This window comes from Lacerta agilis, chromosome 2 (genome assembly GCF_009819535.1).
Source record: "Lacerta agilis isolate rLacAgi1 chromosome 2, rLacAgi1.pri, whole genome shotgun sequence".
Classification (NCBI taxonomy): domain Eukaryota; kingdom Metazoa; phylum Chordata; class Lepidosauria; order Squamata; family Lacertidae; genus Lacerta; species Lacerta agilis.
This window is the reverse complement of record NC_046313.1, coordinates 115156264-115181918: the sequence shown is the minus strand read 5'-3', so window position 1 is coordinate 115181918 and position 25655 is coordinate 115156264. Positions and strand designations below refer to the sequence as shown.

At 48.8% G+C, this 25655-nt stretch overlaps 2 protein-coding genes across 2 annotated transcripts in view; one reads left to right on the top strand and one right to left on the bottom strand.

Annotated features, from left to right (window-relative positions):
- Positions 1-1746: 1746 nt before the first annotated feature.
- PSMB9 (proteasome 20S subunit beta 9) lies at positions 1747-14188 on the top strand. Its single transcript, XM_033142458.1, has 6 exons — positions 1747-1820; positions 5965-6032; positions 6959-7090; positions 11182-11311; positions 11388-11529; positions 13872-14188. The coding sequence occupies exons 1-6, from the start codon at positions 1785-1787 to the stop codon at positions 13997-13999; spliced, it is 636 nt and encodes a 211-aa protein (XP_032998349.1). The 5' UTR covers positions 1747-1784; the 3' UTR covers positions 14000-14188.
- A 2625-nt stretch (positions 14189-16813) lies between these two features.
- The window catches only part of LOC117042852 (BOLA class I histocompatibility antigen, alpha chain BL3-7-like), a 34102-nt gene continuing 25260 nt past the window's right edge, over positions 16814-25655 (bottom strand). The window contains exons 6-11 of the mRNA XM_033142511.1: positions 22794-23069; positions 21763-22038; positions 19471-19758; positions 18571-18657; positions 18255-18287; positions 16814-16890 (exon numbers count right to left, since the gene is read on the bottom strand). Of these exons, the coding sequence (XP_032998402.1) occupies positions 16829-16890; positions 18255-18287; positions 18571-18657; positions 19471-19758; positions 21763-22038; positions 22794-23069 (1022 nt within the window). The 3' untranslated portion in view covers positions 16814-16828. The remainder of the gene's footprint in view (positions 16891-18254; positions 18288-18570; positions 18658-19470; positions 19759-21762; positions 22039-22793; positions 23070-25655) is intronic.

The following is a 25655-nucleotide window of genomic DNA, read 5'->3' as shown; positions in this document are numbered from 1 at the left end:
GCAGCTAGAGAGAGATGAGCAGCTGCTGCCTTTGGAGGAGAGGCCGGAAAAGAGCAGTCCTGGAAAGCCCCGCTGAAAAAGAAATGAATTGAGAATTCGGATCAGGCCAAAAAAGATCTCATCTGGGAAAAAGCAGCAAAACACCACGGCGGCGTCTCAAGGAAGAAGCAGCCGCCGACGCCGCAACGCTCAGCAGATCTGCAGCCGCGCACCCAGTTCTCAGTTTCCAACGGAGGACGGCTCGATCCAGCAGCCGGAAAGTTTCTTTCTGCTGCAAATCGGCGTCGCTAAAAAGAGGTTAAAAGGAAGGGGGACGGCGCGCCCCCTGGCGGCCGCACGCCTCCTCGCGCCTCTTTGCGCAAGGGAGTAAAAAAAAAAAGGTTTTTTAATAGAACAGCTTCGGGTGTGTTTTGTGTATCCTGGGAGCTAAAAGTGGAACCGGAGTCAAAAGGGGGAGAGAGGGCGAGATTGGTTTGCAGCCTTTCGTCAGCCGCGCCTCTCTTCTCTGGAAATCCCCTCCGACGACCTCGGATCTTCGAGGAAGCGCAGCCGTTTCTGGGAAGTGGAAAACGAAAGTGGTTTGCTCGGTATCTCAGAAGTGGGACGGGCTGGAGGGCGAGAAGAAGAAAAAAGACCCGTTAGTAAGGATTGGAGGGGGAGGGAGTTGCAAATGGCTTTGTGTCTCTGGCTGGCAGGATAAACTGTCTCTGCAGGGCAGGCGGCGATTCAACCGGTGAAGCTTTTCCTACCAGATGCGCGGAGATGCAACGGGCAAGCTTCACCAGTTGGATTTTGTCAGACAGAGGGAAAAAGCAGCAGGAGGGAGTTTTCTAGGGGTGAAAACACACACTCTGCATCTGGCTAGTGCATTTATATTATTCCACTTTTCGATTTATTGCCATTTAAAAGAAAGAAAGAAACACGCGTGTTCTCCCGTCCACACGTGCTCCCTCTCCACAGATTTTCAGGGAGGTGCGTTTTCACAATCGCCTGGATACAGGGCGACGCCGCCGCCGCCGCGGATGCAGCAAGCAGAGACGTCGACTGAGCACCGGGGAATCGTGGAGCTGGTAGGGCACCCCCAGAGATCCTGTAGTCCGACCCCGTTGCTCAACGATCTCTCTCGTCTTCTCTCACCATCAGCGTGCAGGGCGTCCCTTGCAAGTGCGGATTCCCCCACTTGCCCCGCCCCTTAGCCTCGATCTGACGTCTCATAGAATCACAGAGTTGGAAGGGACCCTGGGGATCATCTAGTCCAACCCCCTGCAATGCCGGAATATGCAGCCGTCCCTTATGGAGATCGAACCTTCGACCTTGGCATTATCAGCACCACGCTCCAACCAGCTGAGCTATCCGATCTGTGCGAGGAACGACTTGCGCTCTGCACATGCTCTGCGACGCTCTCGCCGTCGCGATTCTTCCCCATGCCGGAGGGTTAACGCGCGTTCATTCATTCATTCATTCATTTAGAAATGTGAACCTCGGCAGCGGCAACAGGCTCCGGAGAGCTGGCTGCCAGTAATCTGAACGCTGGGGAAGCGGCTTGGGATGCCTGAAGACCCAGATCCCCATCCAGGGGCAGCAAAGGCTGATCATCGCCCCCCCACCCCACCCCCCATCGCCCCACCGCGCCCCATTCAGAGCCAGGTTAAACTTTAACGCGAGGAGGGGCGCCCTCTGGCGGCCGCGAGCGGCTCTGCAGGCATCGCCGCCGTCTATCACTTTCATTCTCGGCCGGTTCCCGCGGAAGAATCTGCCTGCAGCGCTCCGGATCGGGGGCCACCATGGGCCACCGCGGGCCGCAGAAGATCAGCATCGGCGTGAGTATCTCTGCGGGTATCCTGGACGCGTGAGGTTTGCCTAGGATTCGGAGAGGGCAGGAATCCAAACGGCCCTGGACACTTTTTTGGGGGGGGGGGAGGTGGTCGCTCCCCCCAAATAGGGACTAGTTTGGGGCTGGATAGATGGGTGGGTGGGGGAGAGCGAAATCGGGGAGGGGGCTTAAGGTACATTCACCTGTTTCATGTTAGTGAGGAAAAACGGAGGCAGGAGGGCAGTTTTGCACCACAGTCAGTCACGGATCTCACCCACACTATTTATTTTTATTATCATTATCATCAAGATTATTAAAACAAAACAAAATAAAAAAATTCCTTCCAGTAGCACCTTAGAGACCAACTAAGTTTATGCTTGGTATGAGCTTTCGTGTGCATGCACACTTCTTCAGATACATGCACACGAAAGCTCATACCAAGAACAAACTTAGTTGGTCTCTAAGGTGCTACTGGAAGGAATTTTTTATTTTATTTTGTTTTAACTATGGTAGACCAACACGGCCACCTACCTGTAACTGGAACCATTATTATTATTATTATTATTATTATTATTATTATTATTATTTATTATAATGCTGGCGTGCTCTGGTCCATGGGGTCATGAAGAGTCGGACACGACTGAACGACAACAAATTATTATTCTTTTTTTGCCCATAGTATTTTACTAAATTGTGGGTTTCTCGCAAGGCAGAAATTGCTTTCGGAGTGAGGCTCCCCCCCTTCTAATCCTATTGGTGTATTCGCCTGTTGTGTGAAGTACATCATTCCTCTTCCCATATCCCCTACAGAATACAGGTAGGTAGCTGTGCTGGTCTGCCATAGTCGAAACAAAATAAAAAAAATTCCTTCCAGTAGCACCTTAGAGACCAACTAAGTTTGTTCTCGGTATGAGCTTTCGTGTGCATACGAATATTAACAGAATATTAACAGAATCACAGAAACGTAGAATTTGTAGACCTGGAACGGGCCCCGAGGGTCATCTAGTCCAACCCCCTGGAACTCAGCTAACCTCTGCTTAAAAACCTCTGAGGAAGGAATGGGCCCAGCTGTTCGCATTTTACAGAGGAGAAACTGAGGCAGAGAGAAAAAGGTTTACCCAACATTAAACGACTTATCTGTTAGAAGTGGTGTGACCTCCCCGGGTTCAAAGCTCTACCCACTAGGCAGTAGCACCCACTCCCCAAACGAATGAGATCAAAGTGAATAAACCAGCCCAGAGCCGTGTGCAGTGAACAGTTAACGCTCTGCACATGCACAAACACCAATAAACAACCCCTCCCCGGGCTTTTGTGAACTGTATCAGTTAATTCAAATTGAGGACATTTTTTTTCCTTTCCCCCATTATTCATATTTATTATTTTGCACAAGCTTTTCTGGTTTGGTTGGTGAAGCAGCCCCTCAATTTAAACACGTCCAATAGCTCCCCCCTTCACCTCCAGACATTGTTGCATTTGGGTTGTACCCCTATAGTACATAGAGGTCTACCTGAGAGTAAGTCCCATTGAACTCAAGGGGATATGCCTGACCAGACGCACAGGAGGTTAATATCCTCTGCCTTTTACATAACAAATATTGGAGCAATAGATACAACCAGTGAAACAGTTTCGTACAAAACAGATCCAATCGGGAATACAGTGCAGTTTTGAATCTTCTGTGCGGATGTGCCAGCCTTTCGCTCCTTTGCAGAGGCAATGGCGGATAATACCGCATATAACTGATAAGCAGGAAGTGTGCAGTTTAATGGAGAGGGCGGTGTTATGGATCTGCCCTCAGCCCAGGGCTGGCTCCAGGTCTGAGGGTCCTCTGCTAGCCGCCCCTCCCTATCAGTGGGTTTCAGGTGGACTCCCCTAGATGCGGCGGTTGCACTCTTGTGTAGCCCTGGGCGGCTGTGTCTAGCCCCCTTTTCAGTTTCCCACAGTGCCGCAGAGTGATGCTCTGCCAGGTGCATTGTGGGAAATGTAAGGGCATTTCAGCCACCTGATGCTGCCTGGGTGGGGGGGAGGAGAAGGAAGGGACCCCCATCAGCATCATTAATGAATGCTAGAAAAAATGAGCTGCGAGGAGCATTGTTGTATTCAAATAATAAGTTTCTTCGGCATTGGTTCCATCTCCTTTGCCCTGCTGGATGTCAAATAATAACATTAATATTTATACCCCTGCAAAACGGATCTGTTAATAGGCCCAAAAGAGAGGAAGACAATAAATGATCCCTGGTAGCACGTAGCTACGTCTTTTAACTTGCATCTTCACTACTGCAAGATTGCAAAGCCCGGCTTCCTATTTAGATTTAAAGTCAGCCAATTTTTTTTATTATATATAATTTTTATTAAATTTTCTGTTTTACGGTTTTAAATACTCATTTTCCATCCTTAAAATATCCATGACTTCCCTTCTTCTCTTTCCGTGGTTCACTTTACATATCATAAATCCCTGCATCTTTACAAAAACTGTACCACTCAGTATTCCATTATTGCAACCACGGAAACTTACTTACACTGTTGAATTTATTTGAAATCTGCCAGCGTTCTCAGCTGTACACAGTTACAGCGGTACCCTGGGTTGCGTACATAATTGGTTCCGGGTTACAGATCGTAACCCGAAAAGTACGCAACCCAAACAAGCGCGCGAAAAACCTGGAAGTAGCGGTTTGCGCATGCGTGAACGCGTCTGTGCATGCGCGAACTGCACAGAACGCTTCTGCGCATACGCACATCGTGCGCACTCCGGGTTGCTCTTCCGGGTCACCAGAGTTTGTAACCCGAAAAGTACGTAACCCGGAGTTTACGTAACCCGAGGTACGACTGTATTTCCCATATATTCAATAAACATTTTCCAATCTTCTTTAGACGCATGTTTGAAGCAAATGTTGGAATCTATAACCAGCAGTATTTTATCCTCTCTTCTCTACAGTAGCCTAATTAATAATAATAATAATAACCCTGCTCCATTTAGAATCCAGCTGTCTCACTGATTGCACGAGTCTAAAACTATCAGTGCCAGGGGGCCAGGGCCTCCAAATGCCGACGAAAACCCTACCCCCCATTTCGTCTCCTTTGCAAAAGATCTCCATGGAGTCTGCTTCCCTGGGGCAAATGGGGCACTGCCCCACCAGCCTCACTCTGCCCTCCGCCTGCCTGCCTGCCAGTGCTGTCAAGTATCCCGTTTTCCCCGGGATTCTCCCTTATTTTAAGCAGTTTCCCGCTGCTCTCCCTTATTTTTTATTTCCCTTAAATTTCCCGTTTTAATGGAAGCAGCTCCTCCCCTGCTGGCCAGGGACTGGGTGGGAAGACCTCGCCTACTTGGAGAGAAAAGCCTCAGCCCTCAAAACAATTAGGAGCCGTTTCCCGTGCTTACAGGGGGGTGTATTCCTCCCCCTGCATCAGCCCCTATCCGTTGCCGCCGAGCCCCTCAGCCGGCCAATAGGGTTAGCTGGTGGGCGGAGCCTGGCTGCCTTTGAGCAGCTGCTGCTTCCTGTCCTGTTTTGATGGGATCAGACAAGAAGACGATGGGGCTCCATCGCGCGGAGCACATGGCTGCCCTCCTCTTTGCTCCGCTCCGATCCCGAGCCCGCTTGGAGTTCACATTGCTGCTCCGCCCACTTTTGCTTCTGGCTCCGCCCACCACTGACATGTGACTGTCCCCGGGATAGGTGAGACTGCTGATCCCTTATTTTCAAATCTGAAACTTGACAGCTATGCTGCCTGCTCAGTCTCGGTGTTGTCCTTGTCAAACTCAGTGGGGAGGAGGGACAAGCAATAGAATTACAGTCAAATCACGTCCTGCGTCCGCCTCCGCTTGCGTCCGTTCCGGCGAACGTCCGCAGCAAACCCGGAAGTACCGGAACAGGTTACTTCCAGGTTTGCCACTCGCGCAGAAGCGCTAAATCGAGCTTCGCGCATGAACATTAAGCGCAAAACCGCTCCATGCGCAGACGCGGCGTTTTGGCCTGCGTCATTTTTGGCTTGCGGCCGGGGCTCCAGAAGGGATCCCGGCGGCAAAACGAGGTTCCGCTTTAGTCGGTTCTGGCGCCACCTTCTGTTCGGCTCCTGGCCTGCTGCCCTACCAGTTCCAAGGGGCACCAGTCACCCCTGAAAGAACTCAGGACTCCCCCTTATTTCCCCTTCTGCAGACAACCATCATGGCCGTGGAGTTTGACGGAGGGGTTGTGATTGGATCTGACTCCCGAGTATCTGCAGGGTAAGTGTTGTGCATTTGAGAAAGAGGGGTGTTTGTGGGTTTGTGCACACCTGTCTAATATGTCTGGTCTCTCCACCCAATGGTGGGAATCACAGGGCAATGTAACATTTCCGGGGCTAGTTTTCTGGGCGGAAGTTTCCTTCCTCCGAGATGCGGGACCGCCTCTCCTGGTATGTCCCATGTAGGACCTTAAGGTCCTCAAATAATAATCTTTTGGAGGTCCCGAGCAACAAAGATGCTAGGTTGGCCTCAACTAGGGCCAGGGCCTTCTCAGTATTGGCCCCGACTTGGTGGAACTGTCTGTCACAAGAGACCAGGGCCCTGCGGGATTTGGCATCTTTCCGCAGGGCCTGCAAGACGGAGCTGTTCCACCTGGCCTTTGGGTTGGTTTCTGTTTGATATTTATGCTTCATTCTTTTATTGGTGGGCTATTTGAAAATGAGACTGCAGTTTTAATTTTGAATTTTTGAATTTGTATTTTAATCTGTTATTTTAAATTGATCGTGTTTATGTTTTTGCTGTGATTTTAATTAGTGTTAGCCGCCCTGAGCCCGGTTTTTGGCTGGGAAGGGCGGGGTATAAATAAATTATTATTATTATTATTATTATTATTATTATTATTATTATTATATCTCTTTGTCCAAACGAGGCCTTGAACGCATGAAGAAAAGCCACCTTCCACAGGACTAGCTGCTTGCCCAGTTAAATGGCTGGCTTCCAGAGTCCTGTTTACAGCTCTCAGTTGCTGGAACCACGTGAAGTGTGCCGGGCCGTGCACGACAGGCAAAATGCCCACCTCTGATTTCCTCTGTTGAAATATCTGTGGGATTCCTTTCCTGGAGTTGTGGGAATGTTGATTTTTGCCGCTGTAATGTCTCTCTCTCTCCTTTCGCACTGTGCCTTTGACATCTCCTTCCACATCCCAGGCAGTCCGTGGTGAACTGCGTCTTCAACAAGCTGGAGCGGCTGCACAACCGAATTTATTGCGCCCTATCTGGCTCGGCAGCAGATGCGCAGGCCATTGCCGACATGGTGAGCTACCAGCTAGAGCTGCACAGGTGAGCACTAGTGGCAGCTTCTCAGGTGAGGGAGGGGGCAGGCTGCCAGCAACAGGTGCCATCTCCAGAGGGCCAAGCATCACCTTAGCTCAGGCGATTTTCAGGGTTGTTGTTGTTCAGTCGTTCAGTCGTGTCCGACTCTTTGTGACCCCATGGACCAGAGCACGCCAGGCACGCCTATCCTTCACTGCCTCCCGCAGTTTGGCCAAACTCATGTTAGTAGCTTCGAGAACACTGTCCAACCATCTCATCCTCTGTCGTCCCCTTCTCCTTGTGCCCTCCATCGTTCCCAACATCAGGGTCTTTTCTAGGGAGTCTTCTCTTCTCATGAGGTGGCCACTGCAAAAACAAGAGAGGGAACAGTTACAATTAGAATTGCAACTAATTCATAGAATCATAGAGTTGGAAGAGACCACAAGGGCCATCCAGTCCAACCCCCTGCCAAGCAGGAAAAACCATCAAAGCATTCCTGAAAAGATGGCTGTCAAGCCTCTGCTTAAAGACCTCCAAAGAAGGAGACTCCACCACACTCCTTGGCAGCAAATTCCACTGCCGAACAGCTCTCACTGTCAGGAAGTTCTTCCTAATGTTTAGGTGGAATCTTCTTTCTTGTAGTTTGAATCCATTGCTCCGTGTCTGCTTCTCACCCCTTGCTTTTTCCTGTAAGACCAACTGCAGTCATTAATAATAATAATAATAATAATAATAATAAGAAGAAGAAGAAGAAGAAGAAGTTTTTATTTATACCCCGCCCTTCCAAGCCAAAAACCGGGCTCAGGGTGGCTAACACTAATTAAAATTCCAGCAAAAACATAACACAATCAATTTAAAATAACAGATTAAAATACAAATTTAAAAATACAATATTAAAACTGCAGCCCTTAACAGGTTTTCCACACCTATCAGCTGATCCCCCATTCCCACCACCCTTCTGAGCAATACCCCTCCCCACTCCCTCACTATATTTAAGGGTCTGGTGACTTCTGTTTCACTGTATCTGAAGAAGTGTGCATGCACACGAAAGCTCATACCAAGAATAAACTTAGTTGGTCTCTAAGGTGCTACTGGAAAGAATTTCTTATTTTTTATTTCGTTCTGACTAAGAGAGGGAACGTTCCATTTTAACAGCAGTTTTGGCAGAGCATGGGACTCTTAATCTCAGGGCTGTGGGTTCGAGGCCCACACTGGGCAAAAGATTCCTGGGTTGGGTTGGACTCAATGATCCTTATGTAACTATGATTCTATGACAGGTGGGTGGGACAATCCATTTATCAATCATTTGATGACAGATGATTGACAGGAGGGTTGTCCACCCAGCCCACCTGTCACAGTTGGCTCACGGAGACAGGGTATAATAAAGATCTGGTCTCCCTGGCCAAAAAGTTTCCCCAACCTAGAGTAAACAACAAAGAAAATTGGCCAATCCTTTTTTTTAAAAAAAGAAATAAATACTCTGAGCATGTACAGTTTCTCATTTTAAACTCGCAGCACCTTAACGACTACAGGAATAAAATGGAGTTTGCTTCTGTTTCCCTTGTGCTTAGTGCCTTTGCTTGGACACAAGTATTATTTTGTTGTAAGGGGAAAAAAGTAATATATATTTTTAAGGAAAAATATTTAAAGAAAATGAGCATCTGGACTCAAGTGGCTATAAACATGTCTTAAAAAATAAGAATAAAGGGAGGTTGCTGTGGTGACCAACCTCAATGATTTGGCAGGCCTTGTGGCATTCTTGTGTCTCTCCCCCCCCCCATTTTGCCATTTCCACCATTTTTTGCTGCTTCCTAGCTGTGGGTTAAACCACAGAGTCTAGGGCTTGCTGATCAGAAGGTTGGCGGTTCGAATCCCTGACACGGGATGAGCTCCCGTTGCTCGGTCCCAGCTCCTGCCCACCTAGCAGTTCGAAAGCACGTCAAAGTGCAAGTAGATAAATAGGGACCGCTCCGGCGGGAAGGTAAACGGCGTTTCCGTGCGCTGCTCTGGTTCGCCAGAAGCGGCTTTGTCATGCTGGCCACATGATCCGGAAGCTGTCTGCGGACAAACGCCGGCTCCCTTGGCCTATAGAGCGAGATGAGCGCCGCAACCCCAGAGTCGGACACGACTGGACCTGATGGTCAGGGGTCCCTTTACCTTTACCTTTAGATGGTAATAGGTGGGGTGGGGGCTGGGTCTTGGCCCTGAGGTCTAGCCACACTGCCAGCTGCAAGCCTCAAGATGGCGGACCCCATCAAATTTTACCCCATCAAATTTTAAGCTACCCAACAATTGATTCAGATGTTGTGTGAACTCAGCCTGGTTTCTGGAAGAGAAAATACAGTTTCTTGGTACTGCACCGCCCTCTAGTGGCCAAAGTAGGAAGAAGTCTCTGTTCTCTCTTCTCTGTTCTCACCTGATTTCCCAGAAAAGGAGACTCCAGACTCAGCCGTTAAGGCTGTTGCTATCAGGAGATATCCTGCAGCCAATCAGAAGCGGCGCCTTGGTTTTGGAAGTCGAACGGACTTGCGGAACGGATTCCGTTCGACTTCCGAGGTAGCACTGTACATGTGAAAAGGGGCTTGTGCAGATCTCTTCGCGTTCAGTGTATATTTTAAAGTGAGGGGAGCATATCCTATATAGAAACGGCAAGGTCAATGTTCTTATTCTCACACAAGAGAATCAGCCGGTTTGCGGAGGTGGGGAGACCCCCCCAAATTTTGCAGAAATACAAAAAAAAGTGGAGAAAATGTGAAGGGTGGGAGAAAGTCTGTTGTCTTTGTCCATGGAGTTTTCTTGGCAGGGATACTGGAGTAGCTTGCCAGTTCCTTCTCCAGGTGGATCGTTGTTGTTGTTGTTCAGTCGTTCAGTCGTGTCCGACTCTTCGTGACCCCATGGACCAGAGCACGCCAGGCACGCCTATCCTTCACTGCCTCTCGCAGTTTGGCCAAACCCATGTTAGTAGCTTCGAGAACACTGTCCAACCATCTCATCCTCTGTCGTCCCCTTCTCCTTGTGCCCTCCATCTTTCCCAACATCAGGGTCTTTTCCAGGGAGTCTTCTCTTCTCATGAGGTGGCCAAAGTACTGGAGCCTCAACTTCAGGATCTGTCCTTTTAGTGAGCACTCAGGGCTGATTTCTTTAAGAATGGATAGGTTTGATCTTCTTGCAGTCCATGGGACTCTCAAGAGTCTCCTCCAGCACCACAATTCAAAAGCATCAATTCTTCGGCGACCAGCCTTCTTTATGGTCCAGCTCTCACTTCCGTACATTACTATCCAGGTGGATCACATTTAGTCTAAACTCTCCGCTATGACCTGTCCATCTTGGGTGGGCCTGCATGGCATAGGGCCTTCTCGGTAGTGGCGCCTGCCCTGTGGAATGCCCTCCCATCACAGGTCAAGGAAATAAACAACTACCTGACATTCAGAAAATACCTGAAGGCAGCCCTTTTTAGGCAAGTTTTTAATGTGTGACATTTTTGTATTTGATTTCTGTTGGAAGCCGCCCAGAGTGGCTGGGGAAATCCAGCCAGATGGGCGGGGTACAAATAATAAATATTATTATTATTACTATTATTAATATTATTATTCCCTGAGTTATTCAAGCCCCTTTGCCACGACAAGGCAGTGATCCATCACCCCACCCCAAAAAAACAGGCCAGCGAGGATTGAGCCAGTGTGGTGTAGTGGTTAAGAGTGGTAGACTTGTAATCTGGTGAACCGAGTTTGCATCTCTGCTCCTCCACATGCAGCTGCTGGGTGACCTTGGGCCAGTCACACTTCTTTGAAATCTCTCAGCCCCACTCACCTCACAGAGTGTTTGTTGTGGGGTAGGAAGGAAAAGGAGAATGTGAGCCGCTTTGAGACTCCTTCGGGTAGTGAAAAGCGGGATATCAAATCCAAACTCTTCTTCTTCTTCTTCTTCTTCTTCTTCTTCTTCTGAGCATGCTCAGTAGTCACAGAATGCTGAATGTGATGGAGTATCTTGAAAAAGGGCATGGCATGGCTGGCTGCCCGGCTAGAACCCTGAGCAGGAGTGCGCTGCACTGCTGTGGTTTTCTTGCAGGACCCAATTCCCCTCGTTTTTGCGTAATATTTCGTTCGTCTCCCCGGCAGCTTGAACGTGGAGAGTCCCCCGCTGGTCCTGGCCGCAGCCACCTTGGTGAAAAACATCAGCTACAAGTACAAGGAGGAGTTTTCGGCTCACCTCATGGTGGCAGGATGGGACCCCAAGAAAGGCGGGCAAGTAAGCAGAGAGAACGATGGGCCAGGGATGGTTTCTGCCTTCCCACCTCCTCCACTCATTCTCTGATACCTTCCAGGTGTACGGGACTCTGGGTGGGATGCTGACCCGGCAGCCTTTCGCGATTGGCGGATCTGGGAGCACGTACATTTACGGCTACGTCGACTCTGCCTACAAGCCAGGAATGAGCCGGGAAGAATGTCGCCAGTTCACAATGAACGGTAGCCGTCTAAGCTGTGTCCATTTCATGGTGGTGGCGTGAAAGGGACTTTTTGGGGGGAGTGGAGAGGCGGAAACAAAGCTAGACTCCTAGAAAGTCCAGTCTCATCTTCACGGGAGGTGCAGAGTTTGACCCCGACTCGGAGAGAAGTAGCTCCGAAACGGGATTTGTAGATCCTAATTTCCTTTTTTTTTTTTAATTTATTTACAACACATAAACGTACACTCGTCAAGCTAAACATAGAAATAATAATACAAAATCAGAAGATAAACAAACAACAATAGACCACAAAACACAAACTAAAAATAACGCCAATAATACCAGTAGTACATAACAACGTATGAGAACTTATATAAGACAACTGATCAATTATTTTATACGCACCCACACCCACACATACAAACATTTCAATTCTTCTTTACTTCTTAACTTAAACCTAAATTATAAACATAAACTAAACCTTAGTTTAATACTTAAATAAACACACAACATGTAGACTTCCTGTGTCTTTCCTGATAAGCGTTCATTTTCTACTTGTGAAAGTACTTGACATTTTCATTTGTCCTTTATTGAATTCCAAAACCTTCTACAAACCCAAACACTGCTTCCTTTTCTGACAAACAATATTTTCCTCCAGGATCATTCAAAAGCCGCCACAGACTTTATACCGTTTTTGATGCCTTGCAGGTACTTTCTGTATCTCTCCCATTTTTTCACAAATACCTGTCTATTGTTTCCTAACTTCCACTTTCTTTGGGGTCTGTGGTTTGGTGGGGGCAGGATTTAAAGCGAAATCATGGCGCCGTTGTGTCAAAGATGGAGCTTGGAGAACCATCGCTAACCACTGTTCATCGTTGTTAACCCTTGGAGGAAGTCGCAGTATTTCCTTGAAATGGGTTGTGGTTTTTATAGCTCTGCGAGTGGCTCCATAAAAGCAACAGGGCCCCATCTGCACTAGGCATATCAAAGTGCTGTGATGCTACTTTAAACACTCATGGCTTTCCCCCAAATACCATATTTTTCGCTCCATAAGATGCACTTTTTTCCTCCTAAAAAGTATGGGGAAATATCTGTGCGTCTTATGGCGCGAATGGTGGTCCCTGGAGCTGAATTGCCCAGGGGCCAAAAGAGGATCAGGCTTTTTATTTTACAAAGAGAAAAGGGGGTGTTGAAAGGACCCCGCTCAGCAGCTGATCAGCAAGAGATCGGGAGAGAGATAAGAGTCCCCGGCTCCCTTTCAGCCCCGCCCTCCATTGTTGAATGTGCTGCAGAGGGAGGTTGTTTGTTTCCCCAGCGACATGGGACTGGCTGATTAGATTATCTGTTTGGAAACTGTAGAAAAGGCTCCCTTTCCTTTAGAAGCTGCAGAAATGTGAGTTGAACACCATAAAAATGGGGCTTTTCCTCTTTGCTTTCCCCCCTTTGCAAAAGGAGCTTTGCTTCCCCCCCCCCGCTGCAAAAAAAGCTGCAAAACTTGTAGCTGATCCTCAAAAAAAAGGGTTTTTCCCTTTGCAAAAAAAGCTGCAAAACTTTTAGTTGATCCTAAAAAGGGGGCTTTTCCCTTTGCAAAAAAAAGCTGCGAAACTTTCAGCCGATCCTCAAAAAACAGAGCTTTTAGAGGAGGAAAACCAGAAAAAAAATTCTTGTTTCCTCCTCTAAAAACGAGGTGTGCCCTATGGTCCGGTGCACCCTATGGAGCGAAAAATACGGTAATCCTGGGAACTGATGTGAAGGGTGCTGAGAGTTGTTAGGAAATGCCTCATTCCCTCCACAAAGCTACAATTCCAAGAGTGGTTTAACAATCAATCCCTGTTCTTCCCAAGGGAACATTGGGAATTGTAGCTCTGCAAGCAGACTGGGAGTCTCCCAACAGCATGGAGCAGCCTTAACAAACTACAGTTCCCAGGCTTCTTGGGGAGAAGGCTTGACTGTTTAAAGTGCTTTGGTACTGTTTTAAATGTATAGTGCTGATAGGCCCTACCAACAACAACAGGGGTAGGCAACCTAAGGCCCATGGGCTAGATGCGGCCCAATCGCCTTCTCAATCCGGCCCACAGACAGTCCGGGAATCAGCATGTTTTTACATGAGTAGAATGTGTCCTTTTATTTAAAATGCATCTCTGGGTTATTTGTGGGGCACAGGAATTCGTTCATTCCCCCCCCCCCAAAAAATATAGTCTGGCCCACCACATGGTCTGGGGGACGGTGGACCAGCCCACGGCTGAAAAAGGTTGCTGACCCCACAACAACAAATTTATTATATCATGCTCATCCTCAAAGCTTTTTCTACAGCATCAGCTGAATTTAAACGCCCCCTTTCCTTTCTCTTCCCTCTCCTTTCAGCCATTGCTCTCGCCATGTGCCGGGACGGATCCAGCGGGGGAGTCATTTACCTCGCCACCATCACCAAAGAGGGTGTCAAGGAGGAAGTTGTCGTGGGAGACGAGATTCCCAAGTTCTACGACGAATGAATTTTCTCCCCTCCCCTCTTTTTTATTAATCCCGTTAGTGGAGGCCGGCCCATTTGGACAATGGGGCACTGCCCCACCAACCTGCCTTTGGCTGTGGCTCCCCCTAGTGTTGGCCTCCCTGCCTCCTGCCCTATCAGTCTCAATGTGCACCCCCCTCCGCTGACGGCAATAAACTTTGCTAGAGAAAAACTGTGCCCCGTGTGGTCCATGGCTTTCCACCACTGTGTGCATGCACATGTGTGTTCAGTTGTGTGTGCGCACATTTCTGTGTGGGAATCTGCTTTGTCAACATCTTAATCAGGCTCATGAAGGGGGGAAAGGAGCGAAGTTGGTGTGTCTCCACTTAGGCATTTTTTTTAGGCGCCAGGAATACTTTCCCACAGTCCTGACGTATCAGTGGCATCTCAGGCCCTTCGTTTGACTTCTCTCCCCCTCATCGTTCCACAGATCTGATTCTCTTTGTCTGCTTCTCTGGAGTCCCGGAGATGCAGCAATTTTAAACGGGATCACTCCCGAGATATCCTTCAATCTCTCTGAGGGTCTATCTGTCGCATGTGTGGAGGAAAAAGTGAAACACACTAGCTGGCCCAGCCACGCGTTGCTGTGGGTTTTTCTTTCTTTCTTTTTTTCTTTTCTTTTTAAAATTCTCCAGACCCCAAGAGTATTCTGGAAGCTCCTGTTTTCATTCTTCCCTGTCCCTTTAGAGCAGGGGTCAGCAACCTTTTTCAGCCGTGGGCCGGTCCACTTTCCCTCAGACCATGTGGTAGGCTGGACTATATTTTTTTGGGGGGAATGAACTAATTCCTATGCCCCACAAATAACTCAGAGATGCATTTTACATGCGAAGCTGCGGCGGCCATTTTAGGTGAGGGCACTGGCAACCTTAAAGAGTATTCTCCCCCACCCCAGTCTCAAAATTACCCAGTCCCAAAATCACGCACCCCAGCGACAAAATCCCCTCAGAGCCGGTCTTACTCAGTGCGACCTCTCAGGCATGCCTCCTGCTCTCTGTGTGTTTTTTTTCTCGGCGCATGCGAAGCTGCGGTAGCCATTTTAGGTGAGGACACAGGCATTGTTGCTCTGGCCAGGTCTGATGATGTTGATGGGTGATCCGCCTTTCTATTGGATGCTGTTGGAGTCTTCATTCCTTTTGCTGGTGAGGTATAATAGGCACGCCACTTTTTTTGCCTTTATTCTATATTTTAGGCATGACAGGTGTTTTTATTTTATTTTTATGATGCCAGATCCTTCCTTGATGGTCAAGTTATGCTTTGTCCTAATTTGATGCACTTTGGTCCAGCCGTTACGGAGAACATCTGTGTCTACCGCGCACACAATGGGAACATTTATATATATATAGATTGAAGAGTTCCCAGAAAATAGGCCAGAGGCAATTGTACTTCATCCAGCAGAGCTTTACTGCTACTGAAGGCAAATGAGCATAATGATCACAAATCCAATACATTCAGGATTGGCACTGTCCATAAGAAATCCAGTTGCAGCAGAGTTAACTTAAACTTAACAATATAATAAGACAAAAACCTTAACACTATATACAGAACATCACACCAGAAAGATAGAAAGAAAGAGAGAGAGAATGAAACTCAGGTTCTTTCTGACCTCACTATTTTAGTCAGCATGACCTTGACAGAAAGAAATAACAGTTTGAACCAGCTGTACTCAGAAGGAATAAGAAGAAGGGGAGTTTGGATTTGATATCCTGCTTTATCACTACCCGAAAAAGTCTCAAAGCGGCTAACGTTCTCCTTTCCCTTCCTCCCCCACAACAAACACTTTGTGAGGTGAGTGGGGCTGAGGGACTACAGAGAAATGTGACTAGCCCAAGGTCACCCAGCAGCTGCATGTGGAGGAGCGGAGATGCGAACCCGGTTCACCAGATTATGAGTCTACCGCTCTTAACCACTACACCACACTGGCTCTCAATAACCCAAACAATCACTGCTAGTCCACCCACTACTTAATAGTGTGGAATCAAAATCTTAAACATATTGCTCTTTCAAAAAGCAGGGAGAGGAAACATTACTGAGAAATTGAGGGCGAAGTGCAGTGTTTTTCATCAGCCAAGAGCAATTCTTAAATGTTCACCCTCTGGGTAGGCAAACTAAGGCCCGGGGGGCTGGATCCGGCCCAGTTGCCTTTTGGATCCGTCCTGCGGATGGGCCAGGAATCGCAGCGTGGATCGGCGTGGATCTGATTGTTTGGGCTGCGCCAGCATGCGCATTCAGCGGCGCCTCCTCCCTTCTTGTAATCTGGTGAACCGGGTTCGCGTCTCCGCTCCTCCACATGCAGCTGCTGGGTGACCTTGGGCTAGTCACATTTCTCTGTAGTCCCTCAGCCCCACTCAGCTCACAGGGTGTTTGTTTTGGGGGAGGAAGGGAAAGGAGAATGTTAGCCGCTTTGAGACTCCTTCGGGTAGTGAAAAGCGGGATATCAAATCCAAACTCTTACTCTTCTTCTTCCTCCTCCTGGCCTCTCCCTGCCCTGCCTAGAGCCAAGAGGAAGGGGGCTGGGCTCTGTTGGTGCCAGCAGCAGCAGCAGCAGTAGCATTAGCACTCGAGTGGCCGCCATTTTAAGAAGGCTCTATTTGGGCTTTGCTTCTTTCACACAGAGAAGAAACCTTCCAGAACCCTCTTGGATTAAGCAGAACAGGAAAGATCTCTACACATCAGAACAATACTTCCTGTACTCAGAAATGCAAACTGACACGCTCCCCATACGGGGGAAATCCTCAAAAACCACATCAGCAAACAACCATCATTGGGCCAGAGGCAACTCTCCCTTGTCCGCCCTGGCTGGTGAATCACAAGATCAGGCCTGCTCAGCATCCTCAAGGACCACGCATGGGATGGCCCCACCCTCTCCAGGGTCACCTGCAGAGGAAGAACAAGACAGGTATGCACAAGAGCTGTTTGACAGTGGAATTTGCTGCCAAGGAGTGTGGTGGAGTCTCCTTCTTTGGAGGTCTTTAAGCGGAGGCTTAACAGCCATCTGTCAGGAATGCTTTGATGGTGTTTCCTGCTTAGCAGGGGGTTGGACTGGATGGCCCTTGTGGTCTCTTCCAACACTATGATTCTATGAGAGTGTCTCAGGAGGCCAGGTCCTAACCCTTTTCTGTGCTTTTTATTTATTACAATGGTACCTCGGGTTACATACGCTTCAGGTTACATACGCTTCAGGTTACAGACTCCGCCAACCCAGAAATAACGCTTCAGGTTAAGAACTTTGCTTCAGGATAAGAACAGAAATCGTGCTCTGACGGCACAGCCGCAGCGGGAGGCCCCATTAGCTAAAGTGGTGCTTCAGGTTAAGAACAGTTGCAGGTTAAGAACGGACCTCCGGAATGAATTAAGTTCTTAACCCGAGGTACCACTGTATTTAATTTATTAAAGTATCTCTATACCACTGTAACACGCAACATCAGCGCAGTGCACAAAGTTGAAGGAGAGAGGGTTGTGTGTGTGTGTGTGTGTGTGTGTGTGTGTGTGTGTTGTTTTTATCATATATTTTGTGTGTTTTATCTTGCATTTTTATGTTGTGAACTGCCCTGAGGTTTATGGATGAAGGGCAGTCCACAAATTTAATAATAATAACAATAATAATAATAATGACAAACCTAGACAGCATCTTAAAAAGCAAAGACATCACCTTGCCGACAAAGGTCCGTATAGTTAAAGCTATGGTTTTCCCAGTAGTAATGTACGGAAGTGAGAGCTGGACCATAAAGAAGGCTGATCGCCGAAGAATTTATGCTTTTGAATTGTGGTGCTGGAGGAGACTCTTGAGAGTCTCATGGACTGCAAGAAGATCAAACCTATCCATTCTTAAAGAAATCAGCCCTGAGTGCTCACTAGAAGGACAGATCCTGAAGTTGAGGCTCCAGTACTTTGGCCACCTCATGAGAAGAGAAGACTCCCTGGAAAAGACCCTGATGTTGGGAAAGATGGAGGGCACAAGGAGAAGGGGACGACAGAGGATGAGATGGTTGGACAGTGTTCTCGAAGCTACTAACATGAGTTTGGCCAAACTGCGGGAGGCAGTGAAGGATAGGCGTGCCTGGCGTGCTCTGGTCCATGGGGTCACGAAGAGTCGGACACGACTGAACGACTGAACAACAACAAAATTTAAAAATAAACATAATGCAGAGGAAATATACTTACACATGCCTCAACTAATTGTCCTCACCCTGAATTTACCTGTGTTGGAATGAACGTGCAAAGAGGAAGGCATCACTCACCTGTTGCTGCTCTGTATCCGTCTCTCCTTTTCTCTGCAGAGACAGAATCAGAGAGTTAGGATGGAAAGAGACTTTGTAGAGATCCTCCAGCTTTATCCTCTGCAAGTAGGAAGGACCTCGTGGCAGGTGCCTCCTCTGGTCCCTGCCTAATAATCTCCAGGGGTGAATGAGGAACGAACCAAGCACCAGGGGATGGGGGGGGGGGGGGGAAGACCAGACCATGGAGACACCTGGGTTCCTTCAAAAGGGGATATAGTCTCTCCCACAACAGAATTAGGTCCCTAACCCCCAGCAAGTCCATTCACAAGTTACTTACTGATGCACACCAAGATCGCAGCAATTCCAGCTGCTGCCAGCAGGACAGCTACCAAGATACACCCAATAACAAGTCCCATGTTGGATGCTAAAAGTAGATTAGGGGTGAAAGGGGAAATTATTGAAGGGAAATCCAGAGCAATATTTTCCATTCATGGGAGAGGTCTGACATTCACTTTTATTTATTTGTAATTATAATCCCGCCTTTTTCTCCAAGGATCTTAAGGTGCTTCTCCTTCTCTACTCCCAGCCCCGCAACACCTGTGTCAGGTGTGCAAGAGTTCCCCACAGAACTGGGGAAGCCATAATAAGGTGTTATTCACATCTAAAAACCAGAGCATTTATGAATGCTTTGTGAACTCAGAACCACACACGTTTACAGACGAAAAGATGGCCGCCGTCTTTTACCTATGACAAAATATTTTGAGCTCAAGGCCTGCGAGTTTGCAGGTGCTTTCCTGAAAAAGGTGCGTTACTATGGAAATCTTCAAATTCCAAATGCAGCCGTACCTTGGTTGACGAACGGAATCCGTTCCAGTAGTCCGTTCAACCTACCAAAACGTTCGAAAACCAAGGCAAAGCGGCCAATCGGAAGCCGCGTCGGATTTTTGGCTTCCAAAAAAAGTTTGCAAACCGGAACACTCATTTCCAGGTTTGCGGCATTTGGGAGCCAAAACCGATGAGTACCAAGGCTTTTGAGAACCAAGGTACAACTGTAACTTGTTTTGCTCCCAGAAAGGATCCAACTAAGGGTTGCCAATCTAAGTTGTGATGCAGCTGTTGGGCGTCTCTGGCTGTTTTCCTCACCCTTCATCACTGGGATTGAAATTTAATAGATAAAATGGGGGGGAAATCCCCCTCCCAGAGCCCCCCCTTCCCCTCCTGTCTGCCTGTCTCTCACCTGGCTCCTTCTCCCAGGCCACGTCCAGAGGCTTCTCCAGGCTGTCATGCTCCACCCGGCACCAGAAGCGGTCCCTCTCCTCGGGGTCGATCCTGACACTGAGCAAGACATAGTAGGTCCCGTCCGAGTTGGGGGCGACCAATCCTCGGGAGGTGCCCTCCTGCCAGACCTCCCCGTCCTTCACCCAGTTGGCATCAATCTCCTTGGGGTAGAAGCCATGGACTTGGCAAACGAGGGTTTCCAGGTTGTCATAGCCTGCCTTCCTGGTCACCTTCACCTCCGGAGCCTCTGCAAAAAGGGCCACATTGGGGTTTACAGATAGACATCCACAATGGGAACCTGAAGGAATCCTGTATTCTTTAAGAGCAGAAACCCAAGGGACAACCTAGGCCTGCCTCCCAGAGTGTCAGAATCTCCTCACATCTGCAGAAATTAAAAAGAACTGCAAATAAATGGGATTCCTCAACCTCCCTTGGCATCTTCCCCAGTCAGTGTCTATGGTGGAACTGTTTTTAGATGTTTTATCCTTTCTTTGCCAAAGCAGACTCCTTTGGGAGGGAGGACGGGGCACAAATTAAATTCATTTATCATCTTGTGGTTCCAAGATTGTCCCAGGGAGCTGATCCTGGTTCCTCTCTTCAGGGGGAAGAAATGCTGGACTCGCTATTCTCTGTTCTCTGGGACTTTCCAGCTCAATAGGTAGTGAACAAAGCCAACAGCCCTGGAAAAGACAGAGCTCCTTTATAGTTCCCCCACCTGCCCTGAAAGGGTCCCCTGAGGTTGGAAAGGGCCCATCTCCCTTCTCCACGGCAGTAGCCTCCCCTGGAGTAGGAATGGCAGAAGAGGAGGCCCAGTAACCCAGCAACCTATGCACATTTAATTTGTGCACATACAGCTTTGCAAAAATATTGGCAAAAAATATTGTAAAAACCAAAAAGTGGGTGGGGAGGGGGCGGGCGTCCGGGGAAGGACTTTGGCAAACCCAATCGCCCTTGAATCCAATGTGTTTTCAATATACACAATTTTGGCTTTAGGCACAATTTGCAGAATGTAATCCTTGTTTAAAAACTGGCTCCCTGGGTAGCTGTTGTCTGAAGGGGCTGTTCCAGGATCCCACCCGCTTTGCAGTGCCTGGACTGGTTAACTCTGTCTAGGAGGGGATGTGACTCTGCTGGGGGGAGCAGGAAGGAAGGAAATTCAAGCCCTTTCCCCACAGAAGCCCAAAAGAAGACCTCCCCACCTCATCCACCCCCTCACCTGTCCTCAGCAGAACCTCCATCCCAAAGAGGATGATTCCCAGCCTCCTTTGCACATTGTCACCCTTGAAAATGCTTCATTGTGGCTTTTGAGGTGAAATCCTCACCCTCAAAAAATATACTCAGTGTCTCTGGGGTGAATTATCACCAGGTCCCCATGGATGAATTTGCTCAGATCTCTCAAAGCACGGCTAATACATATGTGTCGTTCCTCAAAAAGGGAGGGTGCTAGAATTATTTCATTTTTAATTACTTTTCATTTTAGCAAAGCTAATAAAGAGAGACAGGAAGAAAGCCAGTCAAAACACTGGATCATGTGATTGGCCCCTGTGCCAGATTCCTGAAGGCGGAAGAGTGGACTGTACCATTTCAAGGCACGGGGTTGAGGAAGATGACACTTCTGAATGTTCCCCATGGGAAAAAGTAGTATTACTCACAAATAAAAAATATAAAGAGGTAGAAGAGGGAATTCACATATTCTCTCACTATGTGCAGGTTTTCTGCTTCTAGGCCACGAGTGGCCAACCTCCAGTCTTAGTGAGGGGGCTGCATCCATATTTTATGGGCTCCCCACACATTTTCTATTTTTAAAAAAGGTTAATTAATTTAGTTTTTAAGATTTTCCCCATAGGTCCATACCGAAGTGTAAAGGCAAAAGCTTTTTCTGTATCCTGCCTCAAATCTGTCCATTTCAATTTTCTTTTTTTACTTAATTTAAAATGCATTTTGCTTTGATGACCACTTCCCTCCTGTTTCTTTGTGCCCCCCCTCCCAATTTGTCTTTTGCCATCCCTTATTCTAGCCAAAGGGACACGGGGGGGGCTGTTTTTAAACTCCCCCCATCATAGTCTAAAATGACACCCCTTCCTCCTCCCAGAGTCCCAAATTTCTTTTTGCCACCACCACCAAGAAAAGTGTTTGCTGTTTGCTCCAAAAAGGAAGACTTTTAAGGGGAGAGGGGGTGGATTTGTAGGGAAACTGCCCCACTGAGCCCCCCTCCCCTCCCCTCACCCTCCCCACTCCCCCCACCCCTCACCTGTCCTCAGCAGAGTCTCCTTCCCATAGTCCAGGTATGTCTGCAGCCACTCAATGCACTCCTCCTCCAGGTAGGCTTTCCGGTACTGGCTGTCGGCCACAATAGGATCCCACTTCCTCTTGGTCGCTTGGGCCCCTGTGTCAGCTGCTGTCCAGGTGAGGGTGTCCTTGTCGAAGTTGACGAAGTCCCTCCCGTCATAGCCGTACTGGTAATGCCCTCCTTTGCGCCCGTCTGATCTCAGCTCACAGCCGTACATCTGCTGATAGGTGTGGATCCCTGGAAGAACCAAAAGAGGCCCAGGAGGTCAAGGGGGGTCAGAGTAGCCCCTCCCCCCCCCATCAGCAAAAGCGTCCAGGAAAAAGGATTTATTTGCCTCAGACTCAGGGAAGAAGCAGCAGTCAGTTGAGAAAAATCAACCAGCATTTTCTCTTTTTTTGAAGACTCATCCGCATAACACTGAGGCAAACACTACAATCCTGAGCCTCTAAAGTCCCCCTTTAGGGGCTTGGTGATGGTCAGAAGGGTCAGCCAATCAGCACCTCTGTCTGGGCATCTGTCTTCTCCTTCAGCAGGACCAGAACTCAAGGCTTGCTTGTCTCAGCCTCAGGATTCCCACCCTTCTCTTCCCCTCCCAGAGGAAAATGAACTAGACAGATTTCCACCTCAGAAGGCCTAAGCTGAGCCTAGCATGGAAGGAAGGGCAGGCAAGGGGGATGTTTCCTTGGCAGGATGTGCAGGTCCAGAGAGTGTCATTCTGGAGGGTCTCTCCCCCCAAATTCTCATTCTCTGCCCCCCCATCCCACACCATCTCAGCCCCCATTAAGACCTTGAATGGGATCTTCCCTCTGCCCTCCCCCACTCCTTCAGTTATGAACTGACCAGAAGGGAAGGGGAAGAGGCTTCTGCCCTGGGTGGAGACCCCCACCCTCCATTTCCTTTCCTCCCAGCAGCCCCCTCCCTGCAATTCTGGCCCCTGGAGGGAAGGATATGGGGGGGGGTGCGACTCTGTGCTTCTCCTGCCTTCCACTCACCTCCGCTCTGGTTATAGCGATTCTGCAGAGTCTGCAGATCCACCCTGAACACCAACTCATTGCCCTGAGATATCTGAGTGTTCCTGTGCCAGTACTGAGGATCGTCCTTTTCCACCTTCCTTATCCAGGGGACATGAGGCAGCGCCTCCTTGGTGTCACTGTCGTACTGAACAAATTGCTGGTCATCCACGTACCCCACAGCGATGAACTGGGGCAGCCCCTGGCCAGGCTCAGACACGGCTGTGTAGAAGTAGCGCAGGGAGTGAGAAGTGGAGCCTGGAAAGGAAGAGAGGGGGGCAGAGAGTTAGGGGTCCTGCAGCTGAAGGAAGCACCCTAATCCTGCTGTATTACAGGCAGACGCCCTAAATTAGGAGATCAGAAGTTCAGCAGGGTTTGGGGGAGTTTGCAGACCTGCCCTTAAACATAAGAGGAGACAGGTCTGTAAACTCTGAGCAGAGGAAGCCTAAGAATCAGAGTTGGAAGGGGAAAAGACAGGATAGAAATAGAAGTAACAACAAGAGCCCATCATGGAGCAGGGAGCCAGAAAAAGCTGTGCCAGGCAGCATGTCTAAATCTCTGCATGTCTCTGCTGAGGCTCCCTGTGAGGGAGAGAGAGGCCAGCTCCTCCCCTTTGGCCAAGGGGGCAGGAATTGCCCCCCACTTGCAAGCGCCAAGCTGATGAGAGCTCCCACAACAGGGTCTGAAGGCTCAGGATGCAGGCACCGATGGAAGCTAAGCAGGCTCAGGTCTGGTAAGTGGATGGAGGGGAGACCAGACGAAGCAACATCCATATATTGGAAGAACAGAAAGCTGCCTCATCCTGGGTCAGACCACTGGTCCAGGTACCTCAGAGTTGTCTGCATTGGGTGGGAGTGGCTCCCCAGGGACTCAGGAAGGGGTCTCTTTCTCTGGGATTGAACCAAGGACCTTTTGTGGGCAAGGCAGGTGTCACACACCCCTCCGCTGGAACTCGGGGCAGCCCACCCCCCTTGCTACGCCCAATAAAGCCGGATGAGCACCGCAACCCCAGAGTCGGACACGAATGGACCTAATGAATGGACCTTTACCTTTAAGCCTGACAACGGCCTTGCAAAGCAGCGGGTCAGTATTGTCTCCCCCGCTTTTAAATATGAAAGGGGAGTGCAGGTGCTGAAGCTCACATCACTCAGTTTGTGAATGGCAGAGGCGAGAAGTGAACCAGCCCCCCCTCCCCAGCAGAGCTCCCTTCCCCACGAGCTATTCCAACCCTGGCCACTAGGTGGACCAAGGAGCAGACACAGCACCCCCCTACCTGAAGCAAAGGAGAACTCACCTTTGCCAATTACTCCGTAGACTTCCCGGTTCATAGCCACCTAGATCGCTCCCCCACCCTTGTTAGTAGCCCTCTTCACACATTACGGTGAATGAGTGTCAAGCGGTTTGGAGGACGACCCTTCCCTTCTTTGTGCGTTAGGGAAGAGACCAGCGCTGCATTGGTAGGTAGATGATGATGAGACCCACAAACACGACCCCCCAAGTCCCTTAATTCTCGCCTTGCGCTCCCTGCCCCCAGGCGGCACGCAAAACGAACAAAAAGTCTGAGAAAAACAGGTATTTCCCAAGGGATCTGGCTCCACTTCGGGTAGGGAACTGCTCCCCCCTGGTCTCCCCCCTTTGATGACAAGCATTGCACAAAGTCACACACACAACCCCCGGGATCATTGGACTTTGGGATCTTTCTTTCCGTCCCGCCGGAAAGAAACAGACTCCGGAGGTACTGACCAGCGCAGTCCGGCAACAGGAGCAGGTGGGCAGCAGCAGCAGCGCACAGGATCCAGCCAGGGCCCCCACGGATGAGGACCCCCATCGGGACGAAGCAATCCCCGCCCCGCCAGCAGAAAGGTCCGGAAGAGGAGCCGTGGGCGGAAATATTCCACCAATGGAAAAAACGGCATGCAGATTACGGCTGTGGTTGCTGGGTAGACCCGAAGACCGCAGCGTGGGAGATACTTGTATGCACTGGAAAGCGAAAGTGAAACTTCTCCCCTGACTCTGCCACTTCCTCGTTTCTCCTGCCTCATCTGCTGGGGAAGCGGGTAAAAACTTGAATGTTGCTGAAACAAAATAAAAATAAAAATCCTTCCAGTAGCACCTTAGAGACCAACTAAGTTTGTTCTTGGTATGAGCTTTCGTGTGCATGCACACTTCTTTAGATACCTGTCTGCTTGGAAGCAAGTCTCACTCAGTTCTGGGGGGCTCACTCTCCCACTGGCTGCAATTCTACACTTATTTACCTGGGAGCAAGCCCCACTGAATTTAATGAAATTGCTTCCGAGTAGACAAGTATGATAGGATTGAACTGCATTCCCACCACCCTTCTGAGTAACACCCCCTCCCCACCCTCTCACTATATATAAGGGTCTGGTGACTTCAGTTTCAGTTTATCTGAAGAAGTGTGCATCCACACAAAAGCTCATACCTATAACAAACTTAGTTGGTCTCTAAGGTGCTACTAAATTAAATTAAAAGACACCTGCTTCTTGGGAGGAAAGCAATGACAAACCTAGTCAGCATCTTAAAAAGCAGAGACATCACCTTGCCGACAAAGGTCCGTATACTTAAAGCTATGGTTTTCCCTGTAGTAATGTATGGAAGTGAGAGCTGGACCATAAAGAAGACTGATCGCCGAAGAACTGATGCTATTGAATTATGGTGCTGGAGGAGACTCTTGAGAGTCCCATGGACTGCAAAAAGATCAAACTTATCCATCATTAAAGAAATCAGCCCTGAGTGCTCACTGGAAGGACAGATCCTGAAGTTGAGGCTCCAATACTTTGGTCACCTCATGAGAAGAGAAGACTCCCTGGAAAAGACCCTGATGTT

Coding starts and splice junctions, on each gene's coding strand:
- PSMB9 (XM_033142458.1), top strand. CDS start 1,785: ATGGGCCACCGCGGGCCGCAGAAGATCAGCATCGGC. Junction 6,033..6,958: donor GACTCCCGAGTATCTGCAGG/GTAAGTGTTGTG, acceptor TCCACATCCCAG/GCAGTCCGTGGTGAACTGCG. Junction 11,312..11,387: donor ACCCCAAGAAAGGCGGGCAA/GTAAGCAGAGAG, acceptor GATACCTTCCAG/GTGTACGGGACTCTGGGTGG.